The sequence below is a fragment of the Indicator indicator genome, chromosome 14 (genome assembly GCF_027791375.1).
Source record: "Indicator indicator isolate 239-I01 chromosome 14, UM_Iind_1.1, whole genome shotgun sequence".
In the NCBI taxonomy this organism is placed as follows: Eukaryota; Metazoa; Chordata; class Aves; order Piciformes; family Indicatoridae; genus Indicator; species Indicator indicator.
Genome location: NC_072023.1, coordinates 13930477 through 13953063, shown reverse-complemented (window position 1 = coordinate 13953063; position 22587 = coordinate 13930477). Strand labels below are relative to the sequence as shown.

The following is a 22587-nucleotide window of genomic DNA, read 5'->3' as shown; positions in this document are numbered from 1 at the left end:
CAATTAAAAGCTTTAGAATGAAAGGGATTTCCAACAGTGGTGGAGCTACAATGCTTAGTATCTTCAAAACATGATCAGAAACAGCGATTAATAAATTGACAGCATTTGCCAGCAGCTTTTCAAGAACATCTCTATTGAAAATTGACACTGAAGATCTTGAGACAGCCCAGACTTCCACCATGTTAGGCGAAATTCAAGATTGATGAATAAGAAGGATAGAAAGAAGGAAAACTAACAAGTATAGAAGCAGCAATAAGCTCTAAAGTTAGCTACTACTAACTCAGTAAAAAATCATGGAGTACTATCCACCATGATTCAGCTCAGTGCTCAGCAGAAATCAAAGACACAAATCATAATACTAAAGACCACCAGGAAAGGAACAAAGAACAAGAATAGAAACATCCTATTATGTCACACTATATGCAAAAGTGCTGCACAGTTATAATTACCACTCCCTAAAAAGAAGAGAAATTGAGGTGTCACAGAGAAGATTGAGGATGAAAGCGTAGGTAGAGACTAGCTCTATTACAAGATTACTCAGATTGGAGGAGAGACAGTAGAAGTGAGACTATGCAAATGAGGGTTCTAGAGTCATGAGTGGGAGAGAGATGCTGAATCAAAGAACAATTATGATATTTCATAATAAATGGATAAAAAGCTAAATAAAGGTACCAACTTGCATCAGTTTAATAGCAACAACATACAAGTAGTTCTGTCTCAAACATAACTAAATTGTGGAACTACTGCTACAGGATATTAAGAGTCCAAAGAGCATAAACAGATTAAAAAAACCCAACCAAACAAAAGCCAGCTACGCAAATACCTGGAAAATACTGCATTCATACTGCATTCAGCTGCAGAGAACTAGAAGAAATCTGATAAATTAATACCACAAGCTTACTCTGTTTCCTTAGCTTCAAGTAACCAAGTTAATTTGACCTTTGCAGCAAAATAGCAGAGACAGAGAAATAAAGTAGAAACAAATTTTAGTGTCTCTAATGGGGAAAAAGCACATCAAACACAACCCCATTCACAAAAGGTGCTAGGTATGTCATCAAAACAGGTAGTGTTTTTTAAACTGTCCATTAGAACAATTTCCTTGGATTTGCAACTCTCTTTGGGAATTCGTTTTGCCAGCAGAATGTTATCTCCTCCAAGACCTTTCTGCTGAAATTAATTGGAACCTTTACAGTAACAGCAATATAAAACCCTGAACAAACTCAGATCACTACCCTCCTTTTAGAAGTCTGCAGCTGATTGATAGACATTACCTGTGCTAGATTCTATGGTCCTGCTCTGGCAGGGGGGTTGGACTCAATCTTTGGAGGTCCCTTCCAACTGCTAACATCCTATGATCACCTTTTTCCTCATGTGGCCATGCAAGGTTTGAGAACTCCTGCTCAAGTATTTTACCTAACACTTGAAAACTTACTCCACAACTTCCATGGCAACGCCAGCACTCATTTCAGTACTCAATCTTCACATGAATTCATGTATATTCTGTGAATTTGTGTTACTTCAGAATACGCTGTTCTGTATGCAACACATTCCAGCAAGAGTTAGAGCCCTCACTTCAAAGAAAAAGTTTCACCAAGTCTACAAGTTTAAAAAGAGAAATAGATCTGCTGCATATAAATTGTAGAGCAAGAAATTCAATAAGAATTTCTGGATATGTTAGAAATTCAACAGCCAAAACCCAGAACAAATACAAAGTAGTTTGGCTAGCAAATAAATGGGTTTGGCCTGAATGGTCCAGCTCAGATGCCATCTTCACCAGAGCAAGTACAAGATCAATAGGATCTCTTCTCAGAGTAACACAAAGAAAACTCTAAACCAGCATTTCACTCAGCAGAGGCTTTGAAGGTTACAGCTGAAAGCCACACTCAAAAAAACCCTCCTGCGATACAGTTGTCCCTGTGCCCCCCTTTCCCTTTACACTTTGAAATAACAAATACTCCAGGTAAATGGCTAACATAGCAACAAAGTGAGAGAGAACCATTAAAACTATTTATATTGGTCACCACGGATAGCAGCCTCTATAGTACTACACCAAATTATTTAATAAAAAGTTTCCATTGTTCCAGAAGTGTCAGTTCAACTCACTCTGGCTTGTCAACTCTGTGCACACTAACAGTTTCCAGGGTGCAAAATATGCTTGAGGGGAGTCCTGCCAGAAGTAATACTGGCCAGAAGCATTCAAACCTTGGGAAAAAATTAAAATAGAATTTTTTTTTTTTTTAAATACTACCCAACATTCCAGGCAAATGAAACCTTTGGTACAATGAGTTCAGTAAGAAAGTGAAGAAAGAAGTATCTACAACTTGTTTTCAGCTCCTTTTCTAGTTTTATTCCTGGAACTACCTCTTACTTGTAGCACACATCTCTAGGATATTTCTCACATGGTGGAAAAATTTACTACAAGACTTCTTTCTCTTCCCTTCTTTCTTTTTGTCTTTCCATTGGAATTTGAAATATTATTCAAGCATAACCATCTGCTTCTACACCCACAGAAACCTCCCTGTACAGGTACACAACAGGCTGTGCATTCCACTCTAGCACTTGGCAGTAAAAAGGGAGGAGCACATTCAGCCTGAGTGGTAGTGACTGAGCTCAGCACATCTCCAGCTCCTCACTACTAAGGCTGCCACAGGACCATCAGCACTCCATGTTGTGCCCTGTCCCTCTCATGTTCCAGAATTACACCAAAAAAAAAAATTATTGGCCAAAGTTTTATTTACCAGATTTCACACTATGCTTTCAGCACCATAGTCTGCAAGTTTACTGCAATTCATCACCACCTTGAAATCTGGACGTTTTCTGGTACAGAGGGATTGGTTTTAAACCACTAAACCTTTGTACCAATCTGCCCTAAATCCCAGTCAGCAGAGGCAAGCACAAGCAGTATTGCATCGGCCTGATGGTCAGAACATGTTTTGGTATTCACTCCAATAAAAGGCAGCTGGAGCCAAAAGAACAGAGGATTCCATGCTAGATGATTATAGACTTCATAATGTGTTTTTACAACACATAGAAGTTTAAGGACAGAAGTAACAATGTGATCTTCCAGCTCCATTTGTGGCCTAATCCCATTCATAAATTTTGCCTAAATTAACTCCTGCTTTTTGAAGTTTCCCCACACGGTTAAGTTGCTATATGGTCAGTTACTCCTCATTGTTACAAACCTTACATATAACTCCTAACTAATGCTTTGAAGCTTCAATACTCCCTTACTGAAAATCTTTCCTACCTGGCCCAAGGACCCTTACACTACAGAATTTATATTTTATACAACACATAAATCAAGTCACATCTCCACTCTTTCTAGAGAATGTTAACTAAGTTTTCTTTTTGACATTTTCACCTGGATATTCTCTGGACTGTTCCAGAGCTTCATAAGGTTTTTTCCTGAACCATCTCAAATTAGCCCAATATCCTTCCTGAAGAGTTCAAACTAGCAGCTACCATACAACAACCACATACAGATAGAAAAAAATTTCCAGCTTCTTTTCATATATTTAAGGATTACCAACTACACAATTGCACAGTGAGCTCTTCAAGAACCTACCAAATTCTTCCTCCACTTGATACACTCCCCTCTAGCCACAAATCACTGCTTTTCAGAAGTTTCTGCCATGGTATCAATACAGCCTTCACAGTGTCCCTCCAAATCAGCTCAGTCTCTATGTGCTATTTGTATTTTTAAAAAACAGTAGCTTCCTACATAAATTTTATTCACCCTATTCGTAAGCAAAGCCCAATACACTGTATTAGTATCTATTCTATGTCATCTTTAAACAAATGGGTTTAATTAGCTTTTTAATCTAAAGCTAATATCTAATCATAACTGATACTTCTGTGGAGTACACTTTTAATGACTCAGCTCCCATTGGGCACATTACTCTCAATTCCCAACAACACCCCTGCAATCCAGAGAGTCACTTCATGTCTCTTTCATGCTGCCAAGGTAACATCTATGACATTTCTGACATTTAATGCACCCTAAGCCAGTAACATCCCTTCCATGTTTGCCCAATAGTACCCTGCATTTATCATGCACTGGTTTGGTATATTGTGTGGTAATTTATAATAGTTCTTGACAGAAGTGCAATAATGCTGTTTAAATGACAAACGACTGCACAGAGCACTGCTCATGAGATACTACCCAAAGATTCATCTGGAACAAAGATACATATGCAGTACCTGGTGCAGCCACAATAGTAGGTCTTTCCATAGTCATAAAATCAGAGGGTTTTCTCTATTGAATAGTCCTTGTAATTTAAAAACTGAATGTTTCTCTCCTCACAGCTGAAGAAGGAAGACAGCAAGTACTCAGTAACGTTTTCCTCTGTCAAAGATCACTATAAAAAATTTTAGTAAATGAAAAGCATTTGTGGCTGCCTTTTATTAAACACATTAACACTTGTCTCTCATGCCAACATACCAAGAGAGACCTGCACAGGATTCTTTCCCTTCAACGCCACCATTTCACTCTATCAACTTCCATTAGTGGGGAACAAAATCACTCAAATGAGAATTTAAAGGGGGAAAAGTGCTCCTTTGTCTGCTGTTAGGGACCTAAAACATGACTAATAGATTTACCACTTTTTACCCTACTGTAATGCCAAGATTTATGCATGGTCCATTTACTTTCTAGTATGTTAAGCCAATCAACAAAAAGTCTCATTTCCACATTTCTCTTTCCCTTATCCACTTCAGTATGAGGTTTACAAAATCAGAGCATTTAAGCAACAATTCCCTCCCTCCCTTCATCAAAAAGCGTTTTATTGCTAAGAAACAACATACAACAGATAAAATCATCAAAAAAAGACAAGTTTACTGGAAGACACTAGTTCTTTGTGCAAAAGACAGTTTCCAAAGGCTTTAAATTGTCTAAAATAGGGAACATTATTTCGTTTTTGGCATTTCTGAGGTAAATGAACATTGCTTGCGAAATAAGCAGAGCAAGAGTTATGCCCTAAGGACATTAAGCCTCTAAAAAGTAGTCACTGGTTATCAAATGTCAGTAATATGCCAACATCTGCTTTGTGGGCTTCATAAGGTGACGTTCTTGATGCAAGAAGTACATTTCTCTACCTGAAAAACCAGCACCTGTACATTTGGCTTGAGTTTGGATAAGGAAGAAGAACAACCTATATACTAATGGACAAGCTACTGAGAGCAGTGTAGGAGAACTGGGCCTGGAGGTCCTGGTGGTCAAAAGGATGACCATGAGCCAGCAATGTACCCTTGTGGCCAAGAAGGCCAATGCCATGCTGGGGTGTATTAGAAAGGGAAGGGCTATTTAGTCAAGAGAGGTTCTCCTCCTCCTCTACTCTGCCCTAGGGAGGCCACATCTGGAATATTTTGTCCAGTTCTGGGCTCCTCAGTTCAAGAAGGACAGGGAACTGCTTGAAAGAGGCCAGAGCAGAGCCACAAAGATGATGGAGTGGAACATCTCCCTTATGAGGAAATGCTGAGGGACCTGGGGCTCTTTATCTTGAAGAGACTGAGGGGTAACCTCATTAATGTTTATGAATATATGAGGGGCAAATGTCAGGAGGATGGAACCAGGCTCTTCTCAGTCATGTACAATGATAGGACACAGGGGCAAAGAGTACAAGCTAGAGCATAGGAGATTCCATGTGAACATAAGGAAAAACTTTTTCACTGTGTGACAGAGCGCTGGAACAGGTTGTCCAGAAAGGTTGTGGTGTCTCCTTCTCCAGAGACATTCAAAATCTGCCTGGACGAGTTCATGTTCGACCTACTCTAGGTGGTCCTGCTCTGTTGGAGGAATTGGACTGGAAGATCTTTCAAGGTCCTTTCCAACCTCTGACATTCCATGATTCAGTGAAATCTGGAAGTATTTTTATTTTCATGCCTGCTCTTGTACAAGTCATTGACACAGGAAAAGTATTTCACTGCATCAAGCTTACACCACAGTTCCCTTATAGAAGATAGTAAGTCCTTACATCTTCATCAGATATAACTCTTATACCAATATTCTAACAACATAGATATGGGAATATTCAGGGCATACAAAAAGAAGCAGCTATGAAAATCCACATACTTAATAAAAGTACCACTTCCTAGCAAAGACATGTTGATGCTTTCTGTAGAGAATGTTCCTAAGAAGTCCATCTAAAATAAAATAAAATTTAAAAACCCCAAACTATGTATTAAGAAAATGTAATGAAAGCTGGCATTTCCAACATTTGTAGTCAGCAAGTTGAGATTTGTATGGTGCTCTTGAGCCTCCTAATTTATTTTTTCTTCCTTCCTCTGCAAGGCATTAGGAAACTGAGAACTTGTTCCCAAGCTGTTTTACATATACTAGCTCTAATTAGACCCTGAAGTCAGCATCATAAGTGATCCTCACATTCCTCAGAGCATCTCAAAGACCATTACACTGCTAGAAAAAGACAGATAGAACAATGCATCCATTACTGATCCTCAAATAATCACAGAACCCATTAAAATTGTAAGTGTGAATGAAGTAAAATATTACTAAGATTGTATGTTGAAATGCATACTTCTGGGAAAATTGCCTGCATTAGTTTTTAGTGGCAATGCTAATGATGCAAAATAGCAAAAGGTACAGAGCTTTTTACACCATTATATAGACACATATCAGGAAAACCGTTTTTCAGTGAAAACCTGTTCTGGCAAAAAAAAAAAAAAAAAACACAATCATCCTCCATTTTAAGTACTACCGTGAACTACAATACTGATTTATTTTTTTTAATTCAGTCCCAGAGATGCTTTAGAATTTTCAATGCTTCACATCCATGCAGCACTTAAATCATAATCAAAGAAACCACAAGGGTGAAACTTCTTGCTCCATACAAGGTTAGAAAACCACAGTCTCTCTAAAGTGACCTACAATATGCACAGCCTCAAATGACTGACTTTTATCAATCACTCCCTGATGAGGCTTCCTTTCTCCAATACACCGTTCCATTATTTCATTAAGCCAACAAAGAAAAAAAAAGAAAAAAAAATCCAAACCCACAACCCCACAAACTCAAGTTTAGTCTCATTTAGTTCAAAAAATGCCAAGGCAAAAATAAAAACGCACCATTTACTCCTTAAACAGGAAACATGCTGGCTTATATTTTTCTCCAAAATATTTTGGTACTCCACAGTACCACAACACTCAGGAAGAGAAAGGTTCCTTCATTTTCTCCTTAACATGCACTTGTTTGCCTCTACCAAGTTTCCCTCAGAAGGGGCTGAGAACTGACATGCCATGATGCCGCTCAGCAACATTCCTGCTGCCTCCTGCTATGGAAGCCAACACAACAGGGATTACCTCACTAACTTACCTCTTCTGCTCACAAGAAACCTGTAGCTGCCAGCAAGTTCACACTCAAAAGTTTGCAAAAGTCTACTGTGATTGACGAGTGTGCTCACTATAATGCTTTGTTTCTCTCCAGTGCTGACAACCAGTGTTTTTAAGCCCTGTCTCTCATGTGATAATGTTGAAACAGGCAAGAAAACCAGTATTTCCAACTACTTAATGCTGAAGGCCACTAATTGGAACCTTGCTTTCTTGGATGATATAGAAAACATCTGAAGCAGCAACTCTTCAGTGTGTAGACAGCATAACGTATCATAGATACTTTATAACCCAATTTCAGTCACGTGCTTGACATTTACCATTGCATATCGAGGCACCCAAATTTTAACTCCCAACATTTTCTTGCTCTCCATGCAGTCTTGGACAGCCTAGCTTGTTGAGTTAAGATCTCAAAGAGCTCTGAATATGGATTTGTGCATTAACCTCAGAATGCCCAAGGATGCCTTTGCTGCCCGTATAGACAACCATGGCTTGTCAGACTGGAATGAATTTACAGTAAGGGCCTCATCTACACACATAGTAATACAGCTTTAATTACGAGGTGGTTTTCTAGCTGATAAAGAAATAAGATGGCCAAAAATGTAATAGCAACACTAGTTTATCCAGTACTCCAACTAGTCCTCTGGGCCTGCAAAGCACAAAGCAGGAGCAGCAGCTGCTGCAGAGGGCAGCCGGCAGATGAGGGAAGCCCAGAACTTTGGCAAAGCTCTGGGTCTGAGGCTGCACGGGGAAAACGTATGCAGAAACAGTGTGAAGGGAACTGAAGTGTTCATGTGGCAGCTGAAGAATAAATCATTTGATGCTAGAGTGAGTATTGAAGCCAGAAGGCATCAACTGTAAAGGATGTAGAGCCCTACTAAAACGCATTAGCAAGAACACTAGTTCTCTAAACCTGTCAGTTATAGAAGTGAAAATTCTTTATCTAGACAAATTATGCAGCTTAAAACTTTGCACATAAAGTATATGACTAAGGACCAAGGAAACATTTCAATTCAATCATTCAGACATTTCCTTAAATAAAAAGGTTTTATTATGTAATCTTAAGAGCTGATCTACTTAAAAGTACAAAGATCTGCTTTCCTTTCAGAAACTTCCAGAAAAGAGCAGAAGTCATAAAAATTACTAGTAAGTAACTCAGTTAAAATGAGAAAGGAGTTGCTGCTGTTAAAATGTAAGGTTTCTCAACAGTAGAGGCTATTTAAGATTAAGCAAATTCTAACCCAGTTGCTCCTTCAATTGATTTCAGAGTAAAATAGCGCTCTGATGCCACTCTTGTCAGTGGAAGCAGTGTTTCCAAAAGTTCTTGCTAGTCTGTAACATCCCCAGATACATATTTCTGCACTCCAGAGGTGCCAATCCAATTGTTTGCATGACTGTGCTCCAAGTTAAGGCTTCAAGAACTATCCCATTTAAAGGAGAAAACACAAAACAAACCCAAACCAGTTAAAATATCCCAATAAAGTACCATTTAAAAAATACACACTATACAACAACCATCCAAAAAGCTGAAGTGACAAGACAGCAGGAACAGAAACACATGAAATTGGATTTTGCCCTGCAAAAAAAAAAAAGGCAGAGAAACACAGCTTCCTATGAGGGAAAAATCATTCACATCTGGCAATAGACTACACTCCTGCTTTCTTCCTCCTCCCCTTTTTCCAAACCTTCCCTTCCCCAACCAAAAAAAAAAAAAAAAAAAAAAATCCAAACACCACACCCCACCCATGCCTAGCAAGTTGTACTTTCCTCCTTAAGAGCTTGGTAGAAGTACACAGAGTGCAAATTCAACAAAAGCTGGAATCGAGTCACTTTTTTTTCCTAGCTTTCAGTAGGAGGTAAAATGGATCTTTCTGCAACCTTCACTCCAAAACAGAGACACAAGGGTAGAATACATGGGTAGAAATAAGAGGAGTGCCGGGGAGCGCACAGAAGGGAATGTTGACACATTTGTTGGGGAAAAAAAAAAGAAAACAAACCAACTTGAAATCCCATAAAAAGATTTTCTTCCAGGAACAGAAAGAGGATTTGAAGTCTACTATATTGGATAAAAGAAATCATGCTATCATACTTGTAAAGTGAAATCTCTCGATCTTCTGCATAGATATTTATTGTGACAATTCAGCATTCTAGACAAGCAACATAAAACACTGTTATGAAAGAAGGATGAGCTCAAAAGACTAGCTTTGACTCTATTATTGTTGTGTCTTCTCATTCAATATATGTAACACCTGCTGTAATGTGTAGAAACAGGAAAAATTGGTGTGCTTGTTTAAAATAGAAATTGATTGCTTCATTAATAGCCCGCTTATCAAAGCATGATTTTCCCTTAGAAAGATGCCATTTTCTGTATACACCAACAGAGAACACGAGAAGGTCTGCAGGTTTTTTTGGATGGAAAACAAGCTACTGATATGACTGTCAGATGACACACTCACATCAGCACAAGGCATGCTACTCTAACTCAATTACACATACACTGAACAATTTCTGCAAGAACATAAGCGTTTAAAAAGAACAAAAAAAAACCCAAACCTACTTTGTTCTTTTCAACTTTCAAAAAAAAAAAATCCTGCACACTGAAAAAAACCAAACCTGTTCCCTCAAAAGACTATGGACGCAAATTTAATTGAGGCACAAAACATTTATTGTTGATAACATATCCCATTAGCTTTATCTACTTGTCACAAATGTTCTTTCATGAAAGCAAATTAGCAAAAAACCCTAATCATTCATTTTAAGTATATACATTTCAAATTAAATTCCTATTTCAATATTTTCAACCTAGCTTGAGACAGCAGACCTGCAATTCAAAAGTTCTAAATTCTTTAGACCCAAAGACAGGTGTCAAGTGTCAGGGCTGGGCCAGTCACTAAAGGACTGACTGATGCTCTCTATTAACCCTTAATGAAAGTCTTGCCTCAATTTTACCTCCACTATACTTGAAAGAGCACAGAATTCAGTCTCCAAAGTTAGAAAGGATGCAGTAATGCTATTTCTCTTACGCTGCAACAACAATTCAGGAAGCATCAATGAGCTTATGGCCTGACAAAGATTCTAGACAAAATGATCAATAAGAAAATTAGCACATTAAAAACACCATAGGTTATAATGATAGCTAGTCTAATGAGAGCTTTTATCATTGGAGTTCCCCATCTCATCAACTTCCCATAGCTCCATATTCTACTTTTTCCTTTCTGACAGACTGTGCTCATGCTCTTTCCCATTATAGTAAGAAAACACTTAACGAAGGCACTGTAGAATTACAGGACTAAACTGCTATCAGATGACTGTAATGTAGCTCCTAAGGTGAGCACAACAGGTATAGAACTTGAAGCAGGGCTCCCAATTAAAGTTTGAGAAAGTTCATACAGCCAAAGCTGCACGGATAGCCTTTGACCCCTTTACATTCTTCAATCATAAAAATAAACAATCTCATTCAAAACTTTCCCTCATCTCCCAAGATGAAATAAAACAAAATGAAGACAAAGAAAACACCAAAGCAAAACTTCCACATATTAATGCATTACAAGCACAAGGCAGTACTACATGCCTGAGCTTAGATACATGTTCCACAAACACCTGCTGTTTTGGGTGGTTGCTCTGACTGCCTATGACAAACTATATTTAACATGCACCTGTGCTTTTCACCTGTCCTCCTCTGAAGAATGCAATCCACAAGGATTCATCTTCAACATGCAGAAGAATACCAATAGCCATCATTTTATTTAATTCATTGCTTTCATTCTACTGGTAAAATTTTCTTCCTTTTTTTTCCCCCTTCCCATCTCTCTCAAAACTAAAAGCAATGATTCTTGAAATTTGTCTTCATAAAAACCAAGTCCACTAATTCATTAGAAGTGCAACTCCTGATGTATGAGGAATGGAAGTAGGAGCTCTGAAATACTCACTCAAAATACTGGTCTTCATAAAGCATACTAATTCCTACAGCTGCATTTGGAGGATGTAAAATGTATTGTTTTGCTTTTTTTAATTATCTAGAAAGCTATTTAATTTAAACATTTACAAATACAAGTTTTAGCTATGACCTGCAAGGTTGTTACTATTTAGGAATGAGGAAAAGTGCTGCAGGATAAATGACATGGATAGTTACCCAAATGACATGAATACTTCTACTGAATATAACATAAATATCACATAAAAGCTGCATTCTGTCCTTTACGGCTACATGTTATTTCCAAATATAAAATAATACAACCATACTAAACTGTCAGTGCTATCTCACACATCAGTAACGTGTTTTAATCATGGGTTTTGCTCATTCAAGAGATACATAAAAAAACAATAATTTGAGTGTTAAGTAAATTTTAAAGAACCTCTCTGATTTCATGATTTCTAGAACTATCTTCTCCTGACCTCAATGCTTAAAAAACTTCACACACAGTAATTAAATGCTAAAGAATCATAAGAATTAATACTCCAGTACTGAAACTGTGTTCAGTTTTGTTTCTAATGCTCCCAGGATTTTAAGAAGATTATACTTTCAAGTGACACTGTCTACTTGGAGTCTAGTCAATTTAAAAAGAAGCAAAATGGATTTACATTCATCTTGCATTCCTTAGCTATCCTAATCCTTTACAGTTTTAAGAACCTGGCTGCAGTAGAAGCAGTGAATTACCTACTCACAAAAGAAAAAATAAACATACTTCCCTTGAAACTTTCTTGCTTGTTCTAATACTGAAATAAAATACTTCTTGATGAAAACTTGATTACTATGCTGATCATCATTTACCCATTTTTTTTTAAACCAAGTTACTATAAAAAGCACATGCAATCCGGAAAGACAAAGAAAAAACTTTTTGTTGATTTTCTTTGGGAGTGGAACAAATTACATCTTCTAAAAATTGAATGTCAATGGCTGAAAGCCCAAATCTGTTTCATCTTTCAACATAAGGACAGGAAGTAAGATCACTGTCAGCCTCTAATTGAAAACATCTTCAATCCAGATTTCTTCTCTAGATCAGATTTTGTTCTGTGACACACAATTTGTCTCCCAGTGTATCACACAGGTTAGTCCTAATTCAGCACTAGCTCCAGTCTGGAACACAGACATCCACTGGAGAAGCTAATCAGAAGCCAGAGCAGCTGGACCACCATCTTCCTTCTAATCAAAAAGTAACACAACATTAGCCCAGAGGGGTGTGCCACATAAATGCTTGGAGCTTGGTCTTCAAATACTGCTGAACTAACTCACTCTGGCTTCACGATTGAGCAGCACTCACTGCAATCTGCATACACGAGGTGGAATTTATTTACAATAGAGTTATAAGGACAAGGTGAGACAGGTTCAACGCTTAATTGAGTTCACATCCAACTAAAAGGAGAATAAACTGTCCCTACATCACCCTGTAGTATGCAACAATTTCCTATGAATGAGGAAAGAACTTTCACTTAGAGAGCATCCACAAATTAGTTCCATACACTATTGGCTGGGAAGCGAACAAAAGAAGACCCTTCTTCTCATGTAAGAAATGATACCACTCTGATTTTCTTATTCAGTATGAAAACACTCAATAGGTAAATCCAGACCAAAATTCTGTGAATTAAGAAAAAAAAAAAAATCAGGCTGGGGGGCAGGGTGGGAACCACCTGTAAATTGTATCAATACTACTCAAGCAAAAACACTTTTACTTGTATTGTCTACCTGTCCTATGTGGTAACCACTTACTTTCAGGTGTGTTAGCAGTTCTCAAATATACCATACCAGGCACCTGGAAGTTTTCTACTAAAACTCTGCCCTGGTACCACTTTAGAAAATGCCCTCTGCAAGTGCACAGTTTCTTCTGCATAGCTCTCAGGCAAACCCTAAAGTGAGGACACCCAAGTCAAACATGAGTGCCATAAAAGCCTTAATATCAAGCAGCACCCTTCTTATCACAACACTTCTCAGCTAAACCTTTCACTTTCAATACTCTAATCCATATTTCTAGCTTCACTCACTCCTATAGCAGCCACAGACCCTAATGTTATCTTTACTATCCTGTCCTGTTATCTTTGATCCTCCTGATCAAAGTTTCTATTCTTCCTCTCTCACTCAGCTATACCAACTGATTTTCAAAAGGAGCACAAAGATAGTTCCCAGTTGTCTTATCTTAGCTTTTTGTTAGGACACACTCACCGCAGAGCTAAGTGCTGCATATACCTGAGAGGAGGCTAGCAAGAGCACAGCTCTGGCCAGGACATCAGTGCTGCCCTTCTAGTAGTTGCCACTCTAGTCAGGAAACTGGCCACTTCCCAATCACCAGGTGGGGCACTCCCTGTCTCTTTGCTATTGAAGAACAGAAGCTTTGCATCATCTACTCAACACAGGCCCCTGACCTGTGCTGCACTGGCTAACAGTATGCACAATGCAGGCAACTGAAGGATCTGGTCTAGTGCTATTCATTAATCAGCCTCCCAACTATCTTGTATTGCAGTGTTTTGAGCATTGCCTTTCTTTTCCATCCCACCTGTTAGATACACAAACATTAGTAATTCAGTTGGTGAATAAAGACATGCAGAATTACATCCACACTGTTTAAGTGTACCTGCCCTCCCAGTGATAATCTATGCAGTATTATAAAATGCTGAAGAATCTGAACTTGCATAGAGACTAAAATTACCAAGTTCCTCCCACATGTTGTTACTAAGGATAAAGTCATTATAGCAAGGATTACAAAGTATTCTTTAAAAACTTACAAAACTACTGTGCCTGAACACAATCTTTCAAAAGTTAGAAAGTATCATTACTAAGGTTACCTACGAAATCCTAATTCAGGTTTTCTCTGCATAAACATTACCACAAAGTACTTTATCATACAACCACAGGTTGTTTCTTCACTTGAGCAGCCAACCAAAGTTTTAAGTAACAAACAAATGTTGACTCTAATGTTGCAGTCTACACATCAATTGCATTGTTTGTAGCATCTCACAACAACATAATTGCAAAATATTTCAGTAGATCTCTACTCCATCCTTTTACACCACTGTGGAATCACTGTTGCAATCCACTTCTGCTAGATTGTTATACACACTGTTCTGCAAACTTCAGTGACAGATTACATTATTGCCCCGAACCACACTATTTCAGGGTTTCATTATCCCCACTATTAGAAAGACCAGTGCTTAGAAAACCTATCTTGCTCATTGCAATTCAAGTATTTACTTCTTTTCTTTTTCTCTTATAAAAGATAAATGCAAAGATAGACATTTTTTAATAAAGTCCTGTCCACTTGTGTTTTTTTTTATTTTAGATTAGGCAGCTCCAATACTTCTGTTATCTGAACTGCCTCCAGTAGCCTTTCTTGAAGGACAAGGCCCCATACTAGACACAGCATTGCAGCTGGAGCTCTTCTGCCACTGAAGAGAAAGAGCATGTTATTACACAGGATATGCCAAAGACCATAAGCCATGTGTTAATGAGATGCAGCATCACTGTGATCCTGTTGAATCACATCCTGTTTGTGATCCACAAAAAAAACCATCAGATCCCTTCAGACAGCACTGTTGAATTGTCTATTCCCCATTCTACAGCTGTGCAGGTCTTCAGCCCCTTCAGAAGGATACAATTATGCACACTCCTTACTGAAATGCATCTGGATTTTCAGGTTCTTTTCCTATGTTTTCAGCATTCCTCCTTCCTCCTCTTCCCTTTATTTGCTGGTGAATTTTAGCCTCTTACCTCTAATCAAACCACAAAACCAGGCACTCTACTTTCACCAGATGGCTAAAGTCCATTTTTAATTTTCTATATAGGGAATTAATTCATAGAATAAATCTGAGAGAAGAATGGAAGATGACTAAGAAATATTAGAATACAGTTTGTATGTTAAGAACAAGCAAGTAGGGGATGTAGGCTGAAACTGTGAGGAATAAACAACAACCATAAATTATTTTTTTATGATCTGATTAAAAACTAAGGAGGGAAGGGAAGGGGGGTTAAAAAAAAAAAAAAAAAAAAAAAAAAGGGGCAAGCAAGCCACACACACAAAAGAAAACCACAACATCCTACTATACTTTGCTATAGTATGGTACCTTTTCCCATCTACAAAGATAGCTAACTCTCACCAAAAAAGATGTAAATGCATTCTGTTACACCACCACCTATTACTTTCTGTTTGCTTTCAATAGTTTATTTCTTACAATTCTGTGGATTCAAGACTAGTTTGTCATCCACTGGATCTTTACCATTCCAAAGACAAGTCTTTGGCTTTCTAATGAACCTTTTTTCTGTGCTCACTGTTACCGCATCTGAGCATTTTATACTATTTCAAAAATCAAACGAGGACTTACATCTAAGACATTACATTTTACAAATGGTGAAACAAAGAAACAAGTTCAAATTCCAAGTGCCTAATCTGAAACATTAATGAGTATTTGAATTGCAGACACAACATCTATTCAAGAACAGTGCCTCTTGACTTCTTAGGCAGCTGCAAACACTCCACAATTCTGCAACACAGATCCCAGAGGTCTCCCATCCAGTAAATGAGGAACACACAGCTAGTGACCACCTGTGGGAAGCTTTAAGCAACTTGCTCAGATCACTGAAACTCTGCAACAGCAACAGAATTCAATTGTCTAGGACAGCATTTAATTACAACAGTGAAGCCTTTATTCAAACTTTCCTGTCCCTTGCCTCATCATTTCACACCTTCAAATATCTGCTACAAAAGGATCAAGAGTCCTGTAACTTCATTTGCTATCCAACATCCATTTCTCCTCAGAGCAGGATCAGATTTGTAGACTGAATGTGATGAGGGTCTCTCTGCACGTGGGTATGTGTATTTAGAGATATTTATGTGCAGGTGCCTATATAGCTGTAAATATCCTCTATATGGACATACAATTTGTCGATCATGTTGGTATAGCTGTACCATAACTTACAGGCACAGAAGTTAAAAATTGTACAGGTTAGTCGGATGCCAATATTGCCAAGTTGCCAGGTTTTGCCTTTGAAATATTCATATACTGCTACAATTTTGGTGGAGGAAATTTTCTACTTCTTAAAACATACTCAGAAAAATACTTCTTTCACAAGGCTGAAATGTGCACATTCACGAAATGTTCAAGGAGCAGCAGCAGATTATCATGCTCTTGGCTGACAGGAGAAAAGGGCCAACACTCCAGAATCCTGGGTTCTGTGCCAGATTCTAGAGCAACTGTCCCAGAGCAGCAGGCAGATGCTTTCCTGTTCCTAAATTTCAATCTTGATGCTTTTGGCCACATCTCTTCTAGTCTTGTCCATCTTTTATCACCTCTACTTCCAATTCTTCCTTTCAATGCTTTTTCAGGAGTTTATCTTCCTTTTTTAAACTGCGTCTGTGTATCCCCATGTGCTTATCTTACTACCAGGCTGCACTACTTCTAGGACTAGTTTCTCCATTGCAGTTTCCCTGATCCACAGATTTATTTCCAACTCCTAGCCTAACGTTTTGCCTCTTAATCTCTGTGCTCTGACAGTTCCAGTTTCCTTCATCTCACAAACCCTGCTGGGATTTGTACGTCTCTTCCCCTTCTACTCCTACAACTCCACACATCTCAGCAACAAGCATAACAGTGATTGGAAAAGATTCACAGACCCTTCTTACTCCTACCAGTTAAGTCTTACTCCTTCCACTTAACTAAGCCCAAGCCACATCCTGGCTCCTTCTAAAAGCTTTCTCTCTTTTCCCTAATGCAATCAAGTACCACCACACAATGCCACACCACAAGCTAGATGTCTGAGTGTCCCTAAAGGAATTAAAGCACTTCATTACATAGCACACACATATCCTTAAACACAAGGCAGGCAGTTGCCAGTTCTCAGGCATAAAGTTCAATCCAGTCCCACTTCTGGAGCAGTTCAGACAGACTTTCACAAGGGAGTCCAATCATTCACATTATCATTTTGGGCTACAGAAAGTATGCTTAGTAGATCTGTTCAGGCTAGCCCCCAGTTCAGTACTAACAGGTAGCTGAGGTTCCATAAGAATAGCCTGTATCCAAGTTTTAGCAAACAAAAATCAATGCATCATCTCTATCACAGTCATGTGTGCCTAAATTTAAACTTGGTTGTTACAAGCTTTTGGAAAAAATCACTTTCAAAGCAGCAGCAGAGAAAACATCCCCTTCAGAGCAGACACAATTTGCGAAAGTTTAACTGCATGCTCCAAAGCATAAGAGCAAAGTTGTTCAGAAAAGAAGCTGGCAGAATTCAAAGCAGAAACCATTGTTTTCCTCTTGCCTCAACCTCAGAAGGAGCTGAACTCTTTCAAATGACATTTTGCATAGGAAAAAAGAAAAAGCTACAGCCCACAGCAAAATGTGCAATTTATAAAATTTCAATTGAAACAGTTAAGTTTGTTCTTAACTCCACTGCAAAGAAGTAATATTTCTTACACGCATCTTATAACATCTTACAGCTGTAGTAAGAGCTGGCACAATCAGACCAGTCTACTATTTTCTGGTATTTATTCTGTGCATTTTATATGCAATTAAATTGATGTAATCAGTGATGCGAGCACTAATGATCAGCTCTATCTTTTGCCCATCTCATGCATTGGAAAACACCACTAATCCATCGCTCTTTAAAGAAGTTTTCCCTTAGTCTTCCAAAACAGCTGTCTCCAATAACACCAACAGCTGAAGACACAGCACATATAGGGAGCGTCAATCAAATTTGTTAGTGAGCTCATGTATGTTTATCATCCACTAAAGAAAAGCACAGACATAGATGACTTTTAAAGGGACCATTAAAAAAAAAAAAAAAAAAAAAAGTCATACAATATAACTCCAGAGTACACAACCAGCCACACATGCTAAAATTGCAGAGTCAAGTTGGAATAGGAAAGGCCAGCATTTTGGCTGACCATGCTACTTACATTACAATACAGTGCTTAATTTTACCTCTGCAAGTTCTTCTTCCCCCCACAAATTCTCCTTTTTGGGTACTATTTCTAAGGACTCTGTGAAAATGTGATTCTTACACATGAGCCAAGTAAGTAAATAAAGTCTACATTGTTCATTCAGTGTTACCGTTTGACTTGACTTCAGGGTTCTAAGAAAAAGTTTAAGAAACAACTTATGATATTTCCTTATGGCTTTTTGCTTCCACATAGGTTCCAACAACACCCTTTATTTAATAACTCTTAGCCAATTAGTGTTATTCATACAGTATGCCACAATGGAGCAGGCTGGAGACACACTAGTAGTTAAGGATATCATCCACAATAACTCTTGCACAATCAGTGTTATCCATATTGTATACCACAATGGGCAAGGCTGGAGACTTGCTGGTAGCTTAAGACATCAGCTATAAACAGCTTTACTTTCAAATGAAGGAAAGCCACGTCTCCCACAGCTGAAGTGAGACTGTGTTATTAAGAAGTCTATTGTGCTTCACTTCTTTCCCAAGCAACTCCTCCACACACACACATTCTGAATTGAGAAATAAGAACTAGGCTGTCAGAATCTGCCACTTACCACAATCACTGGCTTCTCAGACCTTTTGGAAAAGATTTGTGCTGTAGCAAGAATCATTGCTCTTTATAATGTGTCCAGTACCTGAAATCTATTACCCAAGGTAGGTCAAAGCTGTTCAAGCCTACTTTGTCAAAGCCATGCTGTATTTCAAGTACCAGCACTGCATCAGAAATTTAAGACTTTGCTTAACAGGAAACAAACATCGCTCACAAAACAGACAAACTGAATAAAAACCTGCACTGTCCACTAGTCTGTTTAGCATTCTAACTTCTTGAAGGAACACGGAAACAAAACCCACATTTCCTCTGGTAAGACTACAAGCATAGCTTGTAGACAGAAGACTGACATAAATAAAGCAAGCACAGCAGATAGTACAGTCTTAAAGCGAATCCCCCGACCATATGGGTCTTCTGTGAAAATGAACTGGAAACAAGCTTGACAAGCTGAACTGGCCACAAGAGACAGGATGCCAACTCAAGTGTCTGCAACACGCTCATGTAATTAAGTTGAATAAACAATATCCTGCAACTGTCCCATAAGGCAGCTACATCCGATTCCTTGCCTGGCCCCCACAACTTGTCTTTGGTCCTAGAAAGTCTCTGAGGAAACTACACTGCAGAATCCTCTGAGTTTGGCACATAACTCTCCTCTCTCCCATGAAAACGGCGCAGCAAGACAAGATAAATTCTCCTGATTGTCACTGCGGGAGTTGCACAGATTGTGCAAAGGAACAAAGGCAAAAAACACAGCCTGGGCTGAACGGCGAGACATTCACAGAGCCTGACCAAAGCCACAGTTCACAGAGGTGCTCAAATGTATACCTGCTTTTAGCATGCTAGCAGTCTACCCACGTACTAAGAGCTCAGCATCTGCTTAATTGTGGGAGCTGAAGCCCTGATTCAGCAACATGTGAATTCAGTGGGAGCTGGATCAAGCATTCCAAAACCAAAGTTGATTTACCACTAAATTATCTTAAGTACTGACATTCACTTTTCTATTTCAACTGCAAGCAAGTGGCTCTAACAGCCATTCCACTCTTACTGTATGCCTCTTCTGTATAACTCAAAGATACAAGAGTTTGCACTTTCTGTTCCTACACTGGTCAAAACCAAATGACACTGAAAAGCAAATGAACTGCACCCAAGAGAGGTACTCAGGGAGTTGTAAATCTGTTGAGCTATTAAGTGAATGTTGTCCAAGCCTACTCTACATATGACCGATACACATCTGTTTCATACCATCCATTATACTATTAAAACATTTTAAGGCTAAAGAAAACACTGAGATAAAGGGTGTGTCCTGATTATTTTTAAACATTATGGATCCAAGACAGAGAAACTGGACACCCATCATGGTTTTAAAATAGAACATTTCACCTCAATTACCTTAATCTCTGAAACCTACTGTCTTTAAATCTCTGCAATCAATGGGTCATTCCTGAATGAAAAGCATCCTCTGAAAAACAAGCATGCTCTTAGCTTGCTGAAGTTCATTGTACATGATTCACATGCCCAGTCAAAAGAAAAACATAGAGGATTCACAAATTGAAACAGCTTGAAAGCTCCTGCCCTAGACTGAGCATGAAACTACCGCTTTGGGCAAGATTGCTGTCTCCCAGTACTCCGTTCCAGCAGCCCAAACACAGGCTAAGTTACATAACATTCCTACTGCCGTTCTTAAGTTATACAAGAATGCAGAGCAATCACACAAAAGTTTACAGAAATCCATGGCAATGTTTAATCAAGGACTAGTAAGTATTAGACAAACAATTAAACAAAAGCCTTCTCTGATTTACTATGAAAACCTAGAAAAAGAAACCCAGCCATTCTACTAATCTCAAAGAGGAAGAAAACCCAAGCAAATCTCCAACTTACGAACTTAGTGCTTTGCCTTCTCCTATTTGTATGCAAAGACTGTTTCATTTTAGAAAATCTCTGAAGCTTACAAAGAAATCATCAGGTGTCACATAGGCTGGGAATGGAACGTCTCTTGTTGGCTACAAAGGTAGCTGGAGCAGAGCATAACTTCCCTGAAAAGCTAACCAGTCACCACCAAAACATGAACTACTTTCTGAAGTGGAAATAAAGCATTATTAAAAAGATAAGCATGTTTCATAACAGCAAGGCTTCTTAAGTACCCAACAATAATCACCACAAATCTTGTGTTTAAATAAGAGAGTCAACAATATTTAGTCCATTTAACAACACAAGCTAACACAGGTTCTTATCACTTCTGACCACTTACCAACAACTTACCAATGTTGATAAAAACTTATTACTTTATACTTGTTATCTACCAAAAAAACCCAAACTTACAGTCACAACAAAACTGTCCCTTCCTATGAAATGGCAATTGTTGCTTTTTTTTAATGAAGTATTAAAGATGAACCAATAAGTGCTATGGGAGAAGAACCAAATGAGATCTCTTTGTGATTAAACTGCTTAACTACAGACTAATTTGGATGTCTAGAGCCACTAGAGAAAAGACAGAAAAAAAGGGGATCACCGATTCCTGGCTATTCTGAAATATCCACTGAAGACGCCACCCTCTAAAGCCCGAAGAGTTCTCCCCACACACAAGTCATGCCGTGGCTGTGCTTGGAAAGAAGCATTGTGCCTTTTGAGGGACTCTGACGCTTCCTAACTTGCAAGGTGATGGACAACCTGGCAACCCTGCACTCCGCAGGTGCTGCCAGCGCCTTGACACACAGCACCCCCAAACGCCCCGGACACTCCGGGAGCCACAGGCACCACAACTCCAGGCGCTCACTAGCACGCACTGACATGCCACACGACCTGAACACCGAGTACCCCGAGGGGTCTGGGGCATGACTGCTACCAACGTCCCTCCCTACACCGGTTCTCTCCTTCGCTTCCCAGCGTCCCCTCTCCGCTCTTCGGGACTGCCGAGGGCTCCACGCCAGATCGGACGCGGTTTGGCGGCGAACAATACTCCCCAGCAGCACCGCGTGCAAAGCCGGCCCCCGCCCGCCGGCCGCGCCGCATTGTTACCGGCGCTGCCTCCCCCCTCACGCGCCCGATAACCGACACCGGCGCTCAGCGACGGCTGCTCTCAGCAACAGCGGCCGAGCCCCACCTCACGGCACGGCCCCGGCCCGACACACCTGCGGCGGCCCGACGGGCCTCGCGGGCCCCCTTTTGTTTCCCTTACCTGTAGCGGGCGAACCCCGCAGCGCCGGCACGGCAAGCAGCAGCGGCAGTAGGGCGGGCAGCGCTGGCCGCCAACGCGCCGCGGCCGCCGAGGCCACCACGAAGCGTGTCATCCCCTCCATGGCACGGCACGCCACGCCGCGGCCCGGCGTCAAGTCATCGCGGCGCCCCGCGTCCCCTCTGCGGGTTGAAAGGGTTGGGCGGGCTTGCCGGCTCCTCCCGGGCTCATCCACCGCCGGCGGGGCAGGGACGCCCGGGGGCGGGAGGCCGCAGCAGCTCCCCCCCACGCCCACCCGTGAGCTGTATTCACGGGAACAACGCCGCAGCACCAGCCACCTCCCAGAAGCGGCGGTGCGGGAGCGGGGCAGCGGCGCCTTAAAGGACACGCGAGAGGCTGGGCTCTGGTCCCGGGTGGGGAGGCGGAGGGAAAGCCCCCACGCTGCGAGGCAGCGGGGTTCCTCGGCCGACCGCGGCGCTCGCCCAGGCGGCTACGGCCCTTCACGTGGGAGACGGCAGCAGCCCCGAACCGGCCGCCCAGCGCTCGCTGGGTGGCTGGCAGCCCGCCTCCCGCCCCGCCGGCGACGCGCCAACCCCGGC

General features: G+C 40.2%; 1 protein-coding gene across 1 annotated transcript in view; it reads right to left on the bottom strand.

Annotated features, from left to right (window-relative positions):
* Nucleotides 1-22112, bottom strand: part of KIAA1549 (KIAA1549 ortholog) — a 141804-nt gene extending 119692 nt beyond the window's left edge. Inside the window, exon 1 of the mRNA XM_054386878.1 lies at nt 21992-22112. Coding sequence (XP_054242853.1) covers nt 21992-22112 — 121 coding nt within the window. The remainder of the gene's footprint in view (nt 1-21991) is intronic.
* Nucleotides 22113-22587: the final 475 nt, after the last annotated feature.